Genomic DNA, 15,928 nt, shown 5'->3' with positions numbered 1-15,928 from the left:
CATATGGAATGGGTAGGTTTTCCTTCTTGTCTTTAGAAACAGTGGCCCAAATGAATTGAACTTTTTCTGGGCAACCCAATTGGCATTGCATTAGTAAAAATCCTCATTGTGAATGAACTTGATCTATGTTCACATGATTGGCTATGACTAGAATCCTGAGAAGCTGCCACGAGATAAATTCTGTCTTTACTGTTGCCAGTGCTGTGTTACTGCCATCAGTGCTGTGGACGGAAGCTTTACGTCAATGTTGTTTGCTTCAGGGGTGTTCTGCTACTGAGGCTGCCAAAGGCTCAATACTCAATACTGAGTATTACTGATGGTATTGAATAGTGTTGGCCTTTCTCAGACTTCCCTCAATTCTATCCCTCTACAGAGCACCTGTGTAAGTGGTGTTTTATAGATTTTAGGCTTAAATCTTCCTCTTTGAGATGACCTGTGTCTAGCCCACTGTATTATTCAGGGCTACATAGAGAAACAGAACCAGTAAGATAGATAGATAGATAGATAGATAGATAGATAGATAGATAGATAGATAGATCTATATAATATATATATTTATCTCACCATATATATGTATGTGTATATATACGCATGCATGTGTGTGTGTGTGTATGAAGAGAGAGAGTGATTTATCATGAAGGTTTGGCTCACACAATTATGGAGGCTAAGAAATCTCATGATCTGTCACCTGCAACCTGGAAACGCAAGGAAACCAGTGATATAATTCCAGTCCAAATGTGAAGATCTCAGAACCAGGGGAGCCAATGGTATAAATCCAGTCCGAGGGCCGGGAAAACCCAATGTCCCTGCTCAAGTAGGTTTGCAGGAAACATAAGGGGCACATTTCTCCTTCCCTGACCATTTGTTTTATTTAGACCCTTGATGGACTGAATGATTCCCATCCACATTGGAGAGGGCCATCTACTGAGTACACTTATTTAAATGCTTATCTCCCCTGAAAACTCTCACAGACACACTCAGAAATAATGCTTAATCTGGGCAGCCGTTGGCTCAATCATGTTGATACATAGAATTACCATGGCACCCACCCACAGAACTAACTGGTAAATTGTCAATAGCATTAGATTTGCCATAGATTCAGAGATACTTGCCAATTCACTTCAACTAGATAGGGTTTGAGTTTCTTAATTCTCTCCTTTAGTAGATGATGCTGCCTGCATCTTCCAAACTACAAAACAGCTAATCTCTCTTTTGTTGGATGACTAGCTTTCCTAATCTGTCATGGATTTCTGGGTTTATTTACAAATCCCCACTACCTCCTCCATATTGAGTCTCTGAGGTAGCTGAGTTGCTAAATCTGCTATATACATGGTAATTTCTTAAGCCTTACACTTTCAATTTATTAACTTATAAAGGCTCACAGTAGCTCTATCATTATCCTTCACTTTTGAAGTTAAAGAAACTGAGGTGGTTAAATAACTTGCACATAGTCACACAGTTGGAATTTAAAAGGTTGTCGCTAAGCAAAGCTAAGATTCCAACTCAAGGAAATCCATCTTCAGAGTTCATGCTCTAAATCACTACCTTACTTTGCCCTGAAAAAATGAAAGATCCAAGGCTGGGCGCGGTGGCTCATGCCTGTAATCCCAGCACTTTGGGAGGCTGAGGAGGGCAGATCACGAGGTCAGGAGATCGAGACCATCCTGGCTAACATGGTGAAACCCATTTCTACTAAAAATACAAAAAATTAGCTGGGCGTGGTGGCGAGCGCCTGTAGTCCCAGCTACTCAGGAGGCTGAGGTAGGAGAATTGTGTGAACCCGGGAAGCGGAGCTTGCAGTGAGCCAAGATCATGCCACTGCACTCCAGCCTGGGCAAGAGAATGAGATTCCATCTCAAAAAAAAAAAAAAAAAGATCAATTTAAGAGCACACCAAAAATTTCAGAATAGCTAAGCTACCTAACTAAAATTAATCAGTTTCACACATCTCACTCTATGGTCTTATGATATTCATATGAGTATATTTTCCATCTTCTGTTGACCACTGCCATGAGTTACCCCTTTCTGGTTCACACTATAAAAATTATAACAAGAGGATATGTTCTCTTTTCTCCTAAATATTTATACTCTTGTCATTAGGTAACAAACAAACAAACAAAAACCCTGTAACATAACACCCACAAAAGGATTGAATAAAAATAATGGTGTGACAAGTCCAAATTTTGCTTCCAAACAAAGCAAATTTATTTAATACAAAGAATATTTTCCAAACTCAAAAAATACTTAAGAAATAATGAAATCAGGAAGAAAAAAAACCAAACAAACAAAAAAAACCCAGCGGTTTTTTTTTTTTGCTAAACTTCAGTTCATTCTATATAAAGCTTTCTAGTTGCTATGTCGTTATAAAGCCCATGGAGGTGAAATTCAAAATTACCTTGCACTATTCAAGACTTAATCTTATAGTTAATTTAAGAATGTCATGATTCAATGGCTAAAATAACAGATGGCCAGTGAATACGTCTGGATTTTAGTTGTGGTTCTGATGTTATTAACTACTTGGTCAACCTCTGATAGAGTTGAACCTATCATACTTCATAGGACTAGGTAGGCTTTTGCGCTTGTTTTAATTCCAATATTTTATGAATTTCTGAGACTAGTAGCACATTACTTAATAAGCCAGATCCAATGCTAAGTATTTCCAAAGAAAGCAACTCACAGTCAAAGTGTGAAGTTTCCTTTAAGTATTCATGTTATTTCCTGGCTACAAATCTTATTGCTTAATAGCAAATCATATCCTACTGCTCTAAAATAGTTAGCATGCTTTCCAACCCCAGATTACCACTAGGCATACCCAAAAGAACAACAAGAAAAAAAATCTTATCTTTGGAGACAGTAGTAAAATAAGACATGTTCATTTACTAACAAACACAAATACAACATTTTGTATTTAAAGAAATACAACATATTTAAGTATCTCAAAAATAAATTTATCCAAATGAGAATATATGCTATCTCCCCTACAGATCTTCACTTACTAGGCAATTGAAAACCACCAGTAACACAGCAAGTTGGTTCATAAGTGCTGGAAGAAGATTCCAGGAGTTGTGGCTCAGGTGTTACATTGACCAGAGGTCTACAGGAACTGGATTCAGGGTTCTCAGACTGACATTGGCTAGAGGCACATTCCAGAGTTAGGCAATTTTTAGACTCAGAAGTCTTGGGTGGGCAACTGTTTCCCTTGAGGCTTGCAGGATGGCAGCTCTGGGCTACAAAACCCATCTGCTGAGTGCTTTCTGATTGGCAAGGCTGAGAAACACAAGCCAGCCCTGCTGAAGAACTTTCTGATTGGCATGCTGTCCTTTCGCAGGGCCTGGAATTGGAGTAAGTTGTTTGGACAACTCCGGGGAGGCAGGTACTTTGCACACAGCTATCGTCTGTGAATAAGTCCTGTTCACAAATGGTCATTTGGCAGCTGGTGGTTTCATTGCAGGTTTCTTGAAAGTTGTCCAGAAGCCAGGTTCTGATATGGAAGCTGCTGGGCAAACACAATCCTTCTTCAAAGCTTATAGGATTAGTGCCATGTGTGATGGCAGAGAGTGGTGGGGCATTGTGGAAGCTCCTGAGTCAATGGCAGTGGCTATGAGGCATATTGCTAAAATCCTTAATTAAAGATGGTTATAAGGACTCAACATGCTGAGTTTGAAAATTAAATTCTTTGGTGGAGCGATTATATACTCAGAAACCTGGGTGTTGGCTTCTTCTCAAGACTTCTTTGCAACTCCTTGCTTAAACTAATTTGAAGGATAACATCTCATTAGCACTTTGGTTATATACGAAGATGATGTCTTATTAACAAAGATGTAAGTCCATTTTGAATCTTCAAAATGGCTTTTATGTTAGCTCCAAAGATGACTCATTCAAGGTGGGGTTGGTCAAATAAGAGTCTAAACCTGTTCACCCAAGCTAACTTTTTTTTTTTTTTTTTTTTTTTTTGCCACCATGACTCTGCACATTGGTAAGTGGACAACAAGAAATGCATAAGGCAGTGGCCAATTGAATACTGATTAACATTTAGCACTGGTTTTGAGAGCTGCCCATGTAACAGAATGTGGTAATTTGATGTTCAAGACATTTAAAGTTAGAATTGGATCCAGTTGAGCCCCATCTCATTCCACTCAGATACTGTTCTCTCCAGTGGACCAGGATGTGAGAGGACTTTGTGATCACATTCCTTCTCACTGTTCATGCGAAGTACTGAACATGGCCATTGCCCAAGGAACACCTGTCTTTTGCCTAACATTTCATTTCCCTCATCTCCTTGAAAGCCAAGTTTAAATGCTTCCTTTTCCTGAAGTCTTTCCCCATCTTCCCATTTAGGAGTTATTACTTCCTTTTCGGAATTACTAATAGATTTAATTCCTTTTTTCTATACTTGACAAAGTGGTTTGTTTACTTGTGTTTGTGCTTCTCAAAGGTTGATTACTTTCCTTTATAACAAACCTTCTTCAGATGTGTTTTTCATCTTTCTCTATTCTGTGTTTTTTTTATTGACTGCAGACAGATGAGCAGCTCCTTTGTTTATTGCATTAGGACATCGTTCTTAGCATAGTTTCATACTCATGGCACAGAACGGACCAGCACAATTTCTATAACATATTCTATAATATACTTGGCTCAGCTAATGACAATAAAATAGAAGTATAGTCTTAGTGCACTATCTAGACTCCCTTTCCAAGGTCTGAAGAAGCCCAAGAACATTCAGCAATTCTCAGTAATTCTTATGCAAACACTTCCTTGATATGTGAAAGACTGAGGATATTATAAATATAAAGGGGCACATCTGAATACTTTCAGCTTTATAGGCTGCACACTCATCTTGTATACAATACCTTTATAAGACATGCAAGTCATTTATAATTTTGAATAACCACACTTGTATGTTTAAATACCTCACTGTGCCCTCCACATGAACCCTACAGCCACCCATTTAATTCTTACACATATTTGTATTTATTATTGCACAGAGGCTTCATTATTGCACGGAGGCTTCATTATAGCTTGTGACTTTCTTGCTTAAAGATACCAAATGGATTCTCATTGTCCTTAGAATAAGATCTTTTTCCTTTAGCCTTCCCTACAACATCTTATAAGACCTAGCCATAGCCTATTTTTCTTTCTTCTTCTTCTTATTTTATTTTATTTTTTATTTTTTGACGAAGTTTCGCTCTTGTTGCCTAGGCTGGAGTGCAATGGCATGGTCTTGAGTCACTGCAACCTCTGCCTCCCTGGTTCAAGCAATTCTCCTGCCTCAGTCTCCCGAGTAGCTGCGATTAGAGGCGCCAACCACCACGCCCAGCTAATTTTTGTATTTTTAATAGAGACAGGGTTTCAACATGTTGGCCAGGCTGGTCTCGAACTCCTGACCTCAGGTGATCTTCCCATCTCGGCCTCCCAAAGTGCTGGGATTACAGGCGTGAGCCACCACACCCGACCCTATTTTTCTAAGAGTAACTCTTGTCATGTGGCTCTGCCCAACATGCTTCATCCTCACAGGCCTTATGCAGCTCCTTGGCACACTAAACCTTTCCTTGCCTCTGTACTTTGCACACGCAGCTGCCTGTCTGTTTCATCCCTCCATTGCTTTCTCCCATTCTGTCTATAGTTCTCATCTTTTGTGTCTTAAGAGTTACTTCTTTGAATGTCTCTCTATCATCCTATATGAAAAAATTCCATTATCAGGATCTAATATTTTTTTCCTTTTTAAAACTCATCTTAACTTATGATGATTTTATTTATTTCTCTTTTGTACCTTTGCCACTAATTGTGAATTCCATGAAGAGGAGAAGCATGTGTATCTTCCTCACTTCCATACCCACAACACTGTGCCTGGTGTCTTGTTGCCACATCACGAGATCTCCATAAATGTATCTATCTTCAAAAATTCATAAATAGAAGGTGCTAAATAAAAATTGATTCAAATTATAACTAAATGTCTGAAGAAATATAGTTTTGAAATTTTGGCATATCCAAGATTTCTAAGAATTGGCAAGAGTATTGAACTCAAAGGAAAAAAAATTAAAAACTATGTCTTTTTTTTGGCTACCCCTTTGTTTAATAAGAACAAAATCATTAAGAAAGCTACTTATTAGCATGGCACAAACTTATTCAATTATTTCAAAATCATGTTTATTTGTAGATTATTTATTTATTTATTATTGTTTGAGACAGAGTCTTGCTCTGTCATCCAGGCTGGAGTACAGTGGCGTTGATCTTGGCTCACTGCAAACGCCACCTTCCGGGTTCAAGCCATTCTCCTGCCTCAGCCTCCCAAATAGCTGGGATTACAGGTGTGCGCCACCATGCCTGGCTAATTTTTGTATTTTTAGTAGAGACGGGGTTTCACCATGTTGGCCAGGCTCATCTCGAACTCCTGACCTCAAGTGATCCACCTGCCTTGGCCTCCAAATGTTCTGGGATTACAGGCATGAGCCACTGTGCCCAGCCGTGTAGGTATGTTTTTACCATGAAAATGGGAACCAGTTTTCAATGTTTTCAATGCCAACACAGAGTCCTCTTGCCAAATTGTGTAGGCATAGGCAGGACATCCTATAGGCTGGAATTTACAGAACTGTCTCCAGCCAGCAGCCTTCTTATTAATTTCACAATATGCAGTCAGTTAGTGAGTACTTGGGCAGTCCCTTCAAATTTCATATGGTGATGTTAAGTCTGTCATTTGTGAATAAGGTCACTCCATGAGTTATTTTCTCTTTGGAATGAGGCATTCACACATTTTATTTAAGTGAGTGCCAAATTAATAAGTGTTTCAGTATATAATTTTGATTCAATGAGTAAACACAGATTTTGGTTGTTGCTGGATTTATAGAGGGAGTTACCTGGTTTATTACTATGGGATGACGTAGGAATTGTTTACATGCAGCCTACTTAAAGCTAAGTATTAGCTTTGTAAGCATTTGAAAATATATGATTATGTAGTTTATCTGCTAGTATTCTTGAGAAATAGATAGAACTGGTTACCTAATTGCATACAGTAACTGGATACTCTTGCTACTAAGGGTTGAACAATTCCCTGGTCTCTCCTGGACTTGAAATCATTCTCCTGGAATGATTGCAGCTGCAGTGGCACCTCCTCACCACCAGAGGGTGGAATATCAACATTTGGTATGAGGATGCAATTAAATACAAGAATTCTAGAGTGAGAATGCCAGGATTCTAAGCCAATATTTACAATCTCAAACTGTAACTTCGAACAGGTTCAATAAGTTTTCTATGTCATGGCTTTTTCATTTTAAAAATTAAAATAAACAAGATATTGTATATGGTACCAGATTGCCTGCCACATATTGAATGATAAATAATAACAGCTATTATTACTGACTAGGTTAGGAATCTTAATGCAGACTAAGACACTTCTCATGATAACGTCAATCTAGGATTGATATAAAATTATAAGCAAAAACAAGCACAGTTTTTTATGTTTATGATTATGTTGTTGATTTATAATTATGTGTTAATTTTCACATTCCTTTAAAGATTGGATTATACTTATTCCCATTAAGGATGGAACTTGTCTCCATCTCTTAAGAGCTCAATATTTCGTAGTTGTAACATTGAATAATTTATATGTCCTTTATATTTGATCATATGGCTATGCTAAACTTCTTAATCACTTGTTTAGAAACATTAATGTAAAATAAAATAAAATAAAATAACCATTATTTTATTTTTTTAGAGGCAGGGTCTTCCTCTGTAGCCCAGGTTGGAGTGCAGCGGCGTGATCACAGTTTGCAACCTCGAACTCCTGGACTCAAGCAATTCTCCTACCTTGGTTTTCTAAATAGCTAGGACTACAGGCTCACACCATGACACTTGATTATTTTAAATTATTTTGTAGAGACAGGGGTTTCACTATGCTGCCCAGGCTGGTTTTGAATCCCTGGACTCAAGTGATCCTCCTGCCTCACCCTCCCAAAGTGCTGGGATTACAGGCATGAGCCACCATGCTTGGGCCTAGGCACTCTCTTCATCCCAATGGTACCATAATTTATTTGCCTCATCCTTGTCTTAGTTTTATCTTGTCAACCAAACTCATACCAAATGCCCTAAGTTAATTTTAATCCATTCCTCTTCTCCATTCACCAAATGCCCTAAGTTAATTCTAATCCATTCCTCATCTCCATTCAGTAAGTTTCATATAGAACCACTGCATAGCAATGAAGGAATACTAGAAAAAGTGTGAAGAGATCTTGGCTCCATCAATTCACTGCATAAATTTGGACAAGTCACTCTGCCTCTCTGAATATCTTTTAAGATAATGAGTTTAGATGAGAAGCTCTCTAAGGTCCTTTCCAGCTGTCACATCCTATAATTTTCAGTCAGAATCTTAATAACATAGAATTAACATTACATGACATCTTGTCAAATCTGTCTGTTGTATGAAATCTTCACTTGCATTTAAGACCATCTGATTTTTATTAAGATTACATATAAAATTTTAACAGGACAGACCAAAGACTGAAGTCAGTACATTATTAGTTCCCACAGATGCTAGTCAAGATCCACAACTGTAAAATTAGTAATCTTATAGTATTTAATCTTACAGTATTAATCTTATATTAATTCATCTTATAGTATTAATCTTATAGTATTTGAGAGCAACTCTTGAGAATAAATTAAAAGTATATTTCTGCAGTCAAGTGCACATTAGTCTACCACAAAAGAGGCTTTTATTGAGGAAAATGAATAACTTTTCTTAAATATAATGTTCTATGAAATAAATCAAGTATCATATAACCCTTCTCAGACACTGTAATGCATATAGAAAAAAAATTTTAAGTTATGGAATATTCAAAATTCTTATGTGGAATATAGAAATGGTATTTTGCCAGCTTTCTGTTTCTAATGAGAAATAGATATTTTATAATATGATAAAGTAAAGCATATGTGACATCATTTGTTCTCTGAGACTGTCTCTAAATAATTTTGCTTCTTTGGCTAGTTCTTGGTCACTTACAATTCAGTTATATGACACATTAATTCAAATAGCCAAACAAAAAACAAAATAAGTAAAACATAAAAGTTGGAGGATTACACAGTGTCTATGCAGCTCTTAACAATAAGTAATTGGAGAAAAGAGTGAACCACAGTGTTTTGACTATCTGAGTATTACAGTCCACATTTTCCGACCCTTTGTTCCATTGTATCTTGGATGTGAAAGCATTATAGTTTATTGTAGTAATTATACCCTTGTTTTTGCTTCTTTCCCCAGATATAGTTGTTCTTGCCTTCCTCTGAGGTTATCTTTGAGTGAAGCTATTTTTCTGTTTGTGTGTGATCCAGAAATGTGAATTTGTTTTTGAGCTGTCTCACTTCTGTAGGCACTGGAGTTGTGACAGTGTGTCATTAAGACATTGAGATTGTGCTAAATCCATTGTGATGACGATGATCAGAGGATTGGTGACAACTAGCTTATCTAAAAAGAGTTCCACTAGCAAAAATGAATGCGTGTTTGATGTGTCATTGACATATCCTGGGGACTGTCACCTAGCTCAATTCCATTCATTTATTCAATATTTATTTATCTTTTATTGAGTACAGGCATACCACATTTTATTGTGCTTTTCTTTATTGCACTTTGCAGATACTGCATGTTTTACAAATTAAAGGTTTGTGGCAACACTGAGTTAAGCAAAGCTATTGGCATCATTTTTCCAATAGTGTGTGCTCACTTCAGGTCTCTGTGCCACATTTCGGTAACTCTTGCAGTATTTCAGACTTTTTCATTATTCTTTTATCTGTTATGGTGATCTGTGATCAGTGATGTTTAATGTTATTCTTGTAATTGTTTTGGGGTGCCACAAACCACATCCATATGATGAAATGGGAAAAGTTCTTTTGTTCTCCCTTGCAAGGCATGCAATGGGGTTGTGGCTCGCTTCTTTGGTGATCCCCTGCTCAAACCTCTGGGGGAACAGGCAGATGGACAGGTTGTGGGGCTGCAACCCTACAGCAGTGTCTAGGAGTGAATGTTTACAGCTGTAGCCCCCGTGGGCGTGTGTTACGGTGTTCTTTCAGTTTAGTTGTCCAGAGGCAGCTTGTGTTAGTCAGCTCAATCACACCCTCTGCCGTATCACAAAGACAGGCGGCTTTCTGTATCCCAGAGTTTGTTGCCTTGGTATACCAGAAGAATCAGAGCACATGTGGGCTTGGAGAATGAGTTGAGTGCAAGTTTTATTGAACGGAAGTGGCTCTCAGCATATGGGGGAGCCAGAAGGGAGATGGAGTGGGAAGGTGGTTGTACCCTGGAATTGGGCCCGCTCAGTGGCCAGGCTCTCCTCTAACTGCCCCAGCCAAACTTCGCATCATTCCACCAGTTGATGGTCTGCGGGTCTGCCGGGGTCTGTCAGTGTGCTCTTACACCAGTGCATTCCTCTTGACGTCTAGCCACTTGTGTCTTCTTCTGCTGGTGTGTTCCTCTTGATGCCCAGCTGCTTGTGTGCATGCCCACTAGGGTTTCGGGTTTTTTATAGGCATAGGATGGGGGGCGTGGCAGGCCAGGTGGTCTTGGGTAATGCAACATTTGGGCACAAAAATCAGAAATGTCTGTCCTCACCTAGGTCCGTGGGCACAGGCCTGGGGGGTGGAGCCATAGCCAGGCACCTACCTTTCTCTACCCAGCACTTCCCTGCCCACCTCCCATACCAATAAGACAACAAACTTAATAAATCAAATGTTGTATGTGTTAGAATGGTTCCATTGAATGGCATGCCCCTGTCTCTCTCCCTCTCTTCAGGCTTCCCAGTTCCCGGAGACACAACAATATTGCAATTAGTCCAATCACGAACCTAAAATGGCCTCTGTGTGTTCAAGTGAAAGGAAGAGTCACATGCCTCTTATTTTAAATCAAAAGCTAAAAATGATTACGCTTAGTGAGGAAGACAATGCTGAAAGCTGAGACAGACTGAAAGCTAGGCCTCTTGCACCAAATAACTAACTTGTGAATGCAAAGGAAAAGTCCCTAAAGGAAATTAAAAGTGCTAACCTATACTAATGAGAAGAATGATACTCTATATGAACACACAAATGATAAGAAAGCAAAACAAGCTCCTTGCTGATATGGAGAAAGTTTCAGCGGTCTGGATAGAAGATCAAACCAGCCACAACATTACCTTAAGCCAAAACCTAATCCAGGGTGAGACGCTAACTCTATTCAATTCAATGAATACTGAGAGAGGTAAGGAAGCTTTAGAAGAAAAGTCAGAAGCTAGCAGAGGCTGATTCATGAGGTTTAAGGAAGGAAACCATCTCTATAACACAAAAGTGCAAGGTAAATCAGTAAGTGCTGATGGAGAAACTGCTGCAAGTTATCCAGAAGATCTAGCCAAGATCATTGAAGAAGGTGGCTACACAAAACAGCAGATTTTCAATTTAGATGAAATAGCATTCTATTGGAAGATAACATCATCTAGGACTTTTATAGCTAGAGAGAAGTCAATGCCTGGCTCCAAAGTTTCAAAGGACAGGCTGACTCTTTTTTAGGGGCTAATGCAGCTGGTGACAAGTGCAAGCCAATGCTCATTTACCGTTCTGAAAATCACAAAGCCCTTAAGTATTATGCTAAATCTAACCCACCTGTGCTCTGTAAATGGAACAACAAAGCCTGGATGACAGCACATCTGTTTACAGCATGGTTTACTGAATATTTGAAGCCCATGGTTGAGACCTACTGCTAAGGAAAGATTCATTTCAAAATATTACTGCTCATTGACTATGCACCTAGTCACCCAAGAGCTTTGATAGAAATGTACAAGAAGATTAATGTTGTTTTCATGCCTGCTAACAGAACAGCTATTCTGCAGCCCACAGATCAAGAAATAATTTTGACTTTTAAGTCTTTGCAGTGGTCTGGAACCTGCAATATCTCTGAGGTGTGTCTGTATTAACTGCTGGCAAGATTCTGTTAGACAAGATTCTGTTTTGTTCATGGAGGGTACAATGAGGGTAAACAAACAAGTAAAAAATAGTACTGAATAAAAATAATACTTTTAAATATTAAAAATTGGTACACACACACACACACACACATATATATATATATAAAATGCTAGTATTGTTTAGGAAATAATCAACTTTACTGACTATAGAGTTTATTTAAAAGGGGTAATCCCAGCATGGTGGCATGTGCTTGTAGTCACAGCTACTCAGGAGGCTGAAGAGGGAGGATTGCTTGAGCCCAGGAGTTCTGGGTTGTAGTGTGCTCTGCTGATTGGATGTCCACAGTAAATCTGCATCAATATGATGACCTCTTGGGAGCAGGGGACCCCTAAATTGCCTAAGGAGGGGTAAACTAGCCCAGACTGGAAATGGAGAAGGGAAAACTCACTGCTGATCCGTAGTAGGATCATGCCTGTGAATAGCCACTGCACTCCAGCCTGGACAACATAGTGAGACCCTGTCTCTAAAAAAAAAAAAAAAAAAAAAAAAAAAGCAAGCAACCAACCAAACAAACAAACAAGGTGAGAAAAAAGATATTTCTGTGAACTTTGAAGGGAGGAGAGATATATTCCTGTAATAGATCCTAGGCTGTATATGATCTCAGTCCTACACCATGTGTTCATGGAAATGGGAGTGGGTAGCATTGATGGAGTGTACGTTGGTGAAGTGTAGGTAGGTAAAGGAGTGGTGAGAAAGGGGCTGGAAGGAAGGCAGAGATGGGTTGCAAATGGCCTTTACAATTATATTAAGGGGACTTCATTGGGAAGGAGGATTGTTGAAGATTTTAAATGAGTGTCTCATTTAAAAACATGTTAGCTACAAGTAACAGAAATTGTAATTCAAAATGGCTTAACCAATAAGGAATTTTACTGGTTTACATAAACCAGTGTCCAGAAGTGAGATGGTCCAGGCTCTGTTCTCCTGAATTTCTCTTGGTTCTGTCCTCTTTCATTTGATGACTTAATTTTCAGGTTAGGTCGGGCATGGTGGCTCACGCCTGTAATCTCAGCACTTTGGGAGGCTGAGGCAGGCACATCACTTGAGGTCACTTGAGGTCAGGAATTCGTCAACAGCCTGGCCAACATGGCAAAACCCCATCTCCACAAAAAAATACAAAAACTAGCCGGGCATGGTGGCATGCACCTGTAATCCCAGCTACTCAGGAGGCTGAGGCAGGAGAGAATCACTTGGACCCAGGAGGCAGAGGTTATAGTGAGCTGAGATTGTGCCACTGCACTCCAGCCTGGGCAACAGAGGGAGACCCTGTCTCAAGAAAAAAAAAAAAAAAAAAATCAGGCCATATGCAAAACGGATGCAGCATTCCACATACAACAAATTCCGGAGGTAGAGAGAGTCCCTTTAAGAAACCCCAGAGAAAGAACTTTACCAGAAGCATTGTTCCCCATGGCTCCTTGTTTCTCATTGGCTTACATCAGATCACATGCTCATTCCTGAACCAATCACTTTCAGTAGGTACTGGGGTGCTCTAGAGTAGCCAAATTCAATCCTAAAGCCTAAGGCATAACCACATTCATTTGCAGGACTATATGTGGACAAGGAGGGAGGCACAAACAAAATTCAATTTCCATAGAAAGAAAAGCGAGAAGGAAAACAGCTGTGAGAGCAGTGAACGATAAGCTACCCACATCCACTCAGATATTTGAAAATGTAGATGATTGTGTTCCACTTAATGTAAGAATATAATGGACTATCTGGTTTTACATCTAGATACAAGCCCAGGATATCAACTGGTAAAGTCTTACTTCTCAGTCCGTGTCACCTATGCATGATACTGCCAGGTCTCAACAGTTTTCAGGTGACTTCTACTATAACATCAGATGGCTTTATAGTGACCAAATAAAAGGAGGAGGGAGTGAAGCACCAACATTAAAAAGAAAAAAAGCCTCTTAGATATTATATTATTCTTCTTATAGTGGAATGCATACATGTTTAATTTCATCCATACCTAAACCGTTTGTTTCATGATACTAGCTACTGAAGTCAGTTAAAATCCTGACCTCAGAATTTTATTATGGCTTATATATGTCTAGGAAGGATGATTACACAGGTAGGATTTTAATAATTTTCTCATAAAAACAGCCAGGCTAGTACTTGCTAAAACAGCACTGCTGTCTCTGGATCTTTCCTTCCTAGACTAGACCCATTAGTAGTTTAACCAAAGTGAAGTGTCCTGATTAGGCTTAAATGGCCACGAATAGAAAAGCAGAGATAATCCCCTGTCCAATCTCTGAGTCTACTTAGCAGAAATTCCCAGGAACTAGCTCTCTGTTGTTAGAAAACTCTGCCTATTAGGGAACCTACTCCTTTCCTTCAAAGTGAATATTTTATTTTTAGACAAAAAGTGGGGATTTCAAATTCCCAACAGACATCTTATAAAGAAAACTAACAACAAGATTTGTGATCTGATACCAGATTAAATGAGTTTATTTGAAGAAAAAGAAATCAACTCTTGATCCATTTTTAACTAGAAAAGGAAGGGGAAAATACAAGAAAACAGAAGAAAAAGAGATGAGTATTCTATGAGAAAAGTTATTTTAATATTAATAGGTTTTAAAAAATTATCTCTTCTGGTTAGTAGAATATAGATTCTATCTAGATAATAGCTGAGATGCACTTTGAGAGAAACAATTGTAACATGGAGATTTGGAGCCCTTAGCAAGTTGATCGGTAGAAGCCAAATCCACAAGTTGGTCTGTAATCAGAAGATTGGAACATCCTAGAGAGAACATATGTTGGGTGGCAGAATCCAGATCCATAGCCCAGGGAAGAGAAGCCACAGCCTCCATAACCTGCGGATCTGAAGTCACTGGATCCACAGCCCACTGAGTAGCAGCTCCTCGATCCATAGCCCAGGGAGCGGCAGCTGCTGGATCCAAAGCCTAGCGATCCAGAGTAAGTCGACTGGCAGGGACCGCAGAGTAAGGAGATTCTGGGGCTGTAGCAGGAGGTCTGGCAGGGGCTGGACTCCACACAGGACATGTGGCAGCTAGGGGTGTCCGAGCAGATCTCCTGAAAGCTCTTATAGGGAGAGGAACCCAGCTGGCAGGTGCTGGGAGAGCAGAGGTCAGTGCTGCAGACCAGGTTGCTGTGGTATGAATAGCCACAGGAGTAGCCTGGGTAGCGCAGGTAGCCCCCAGAGGAGCGGGAGGAGAAGTTTCCAGAGCTGTAGTTGTAGGACATGTTGAGAGGAAATGTGAGTTCAGCTGAGTTGCACTGAGAAGATGCCCTCATGTCCCTGCCTGTGCCCAGTGACGTTTATACCCTCACGCTGCTGGGTGTGATGCAGTATCTGGGACACCTCCCCCCATTCTTGTGAATGTGTTTCCATCAAATGACTAAGTAACCTAGGTTATAAATATAACTCAACACAATCATTTGTCGTTAACAACAGTGTATTAATTCCGGTTTATTGAAGCCCATTGGCTTCTCTCTGTTTCTCTCTCTCTCTCTCTCTCTCTCTCTCTCTCTCTCTCTCTCTCTCCCCCCCCGCCCCCCGCCCCCCATCTCTTTGTCTGTCTGTGTCTCTCTCTCTGCCGAAATAAGAGTCAAGCTCAATAAAAGGGGTGGTCATGATACACATAGTGCCTCCCCACCCTTTTATTGAGCTTGACTGTGGGTATTCTGAGCTTCAGCCTGCAAATTCCTACCGGTACTCCTAACAGTCATCAGCACCCACCCACTCCCATTATTTACATATGCTTTATTAAGCATTAACTACATGCACAACATTTAAGAATGTCCTGTGATTTAATCTTTGCCAACATCTTATGAGATACAAATGGTCATAAACAATTTAGAAGTGAGGCCATGGAGGTTTCGAGAAGTGATGTAACATTCAGGTAATAAACAAATCATGGACCCCATGCCATTCCAGGTGTATCTGTCTTTAAGGTCAGCAGAACCACACTATATAGACAATTTGTGAAGCTTGTAAT

At 39.6% G+C, this 15,928-nt stretch overlaps 2 protein-coding genes across 2 annotated transcripts; both read right to left on the bottom strand.

Annotated features, from left to right (window-relative positions):
* Nucleotides 1-2,987: 2,987 nt before the first annotated feature.
* Nucleotides 2,988-3,608, bottom strand: KRTAP27-1 (keratin associated protein 27-1). Its single transcript, XM_005548849.3, is given in 1 exon segment — nt 2,988-3,608. A coding segment is annotated over 1 exon segment (621 nt).
* An 11,037-nt stretch (nt 3,609-14,645) lies between these two features.
* LOC102127362 (keratin-associated protein 13-1-like) lies at nt 14,646-15,173 on the bottom strand. The gene has a single exon (XM_005548848.3). The coding sequence runs from the start codon at nt 15,171-15,173 to the stop codon at nt 14,646-14,648; it is 528 nt and encodes a 175-aa protein (XP_005548905.3).
* Between the last annotated feature and the right edge of the window lie 755 nt (nt 15,174-15,928).

This window comes from Macaca fascicularis, chromosome 3, assembly GCF_037993035.2.
Source record: "Macaca fascicularis isolate 582-1 chromosome 3, T2T-MFA8v1.1".
NCBI lineage: Eukaryota > Metazoa > Chordata > Mammalia > Primates > Cercopithecidae > Macaca > Macaca fascicularis.
Note: the sequence above shows the minus strand (reverse complement) of the source record. Positions and strands in the feature narration are given on the sequence as shown.

Coding starts and splice junctions, on each gene's coding strand:
- LOC102127362 (XM_005548848.3), bottom strand. CDS start 15,173: ATGTCCTACAACTACAGCTCTGGAAACTTCTCCTCCCGCTCCTCTGGG.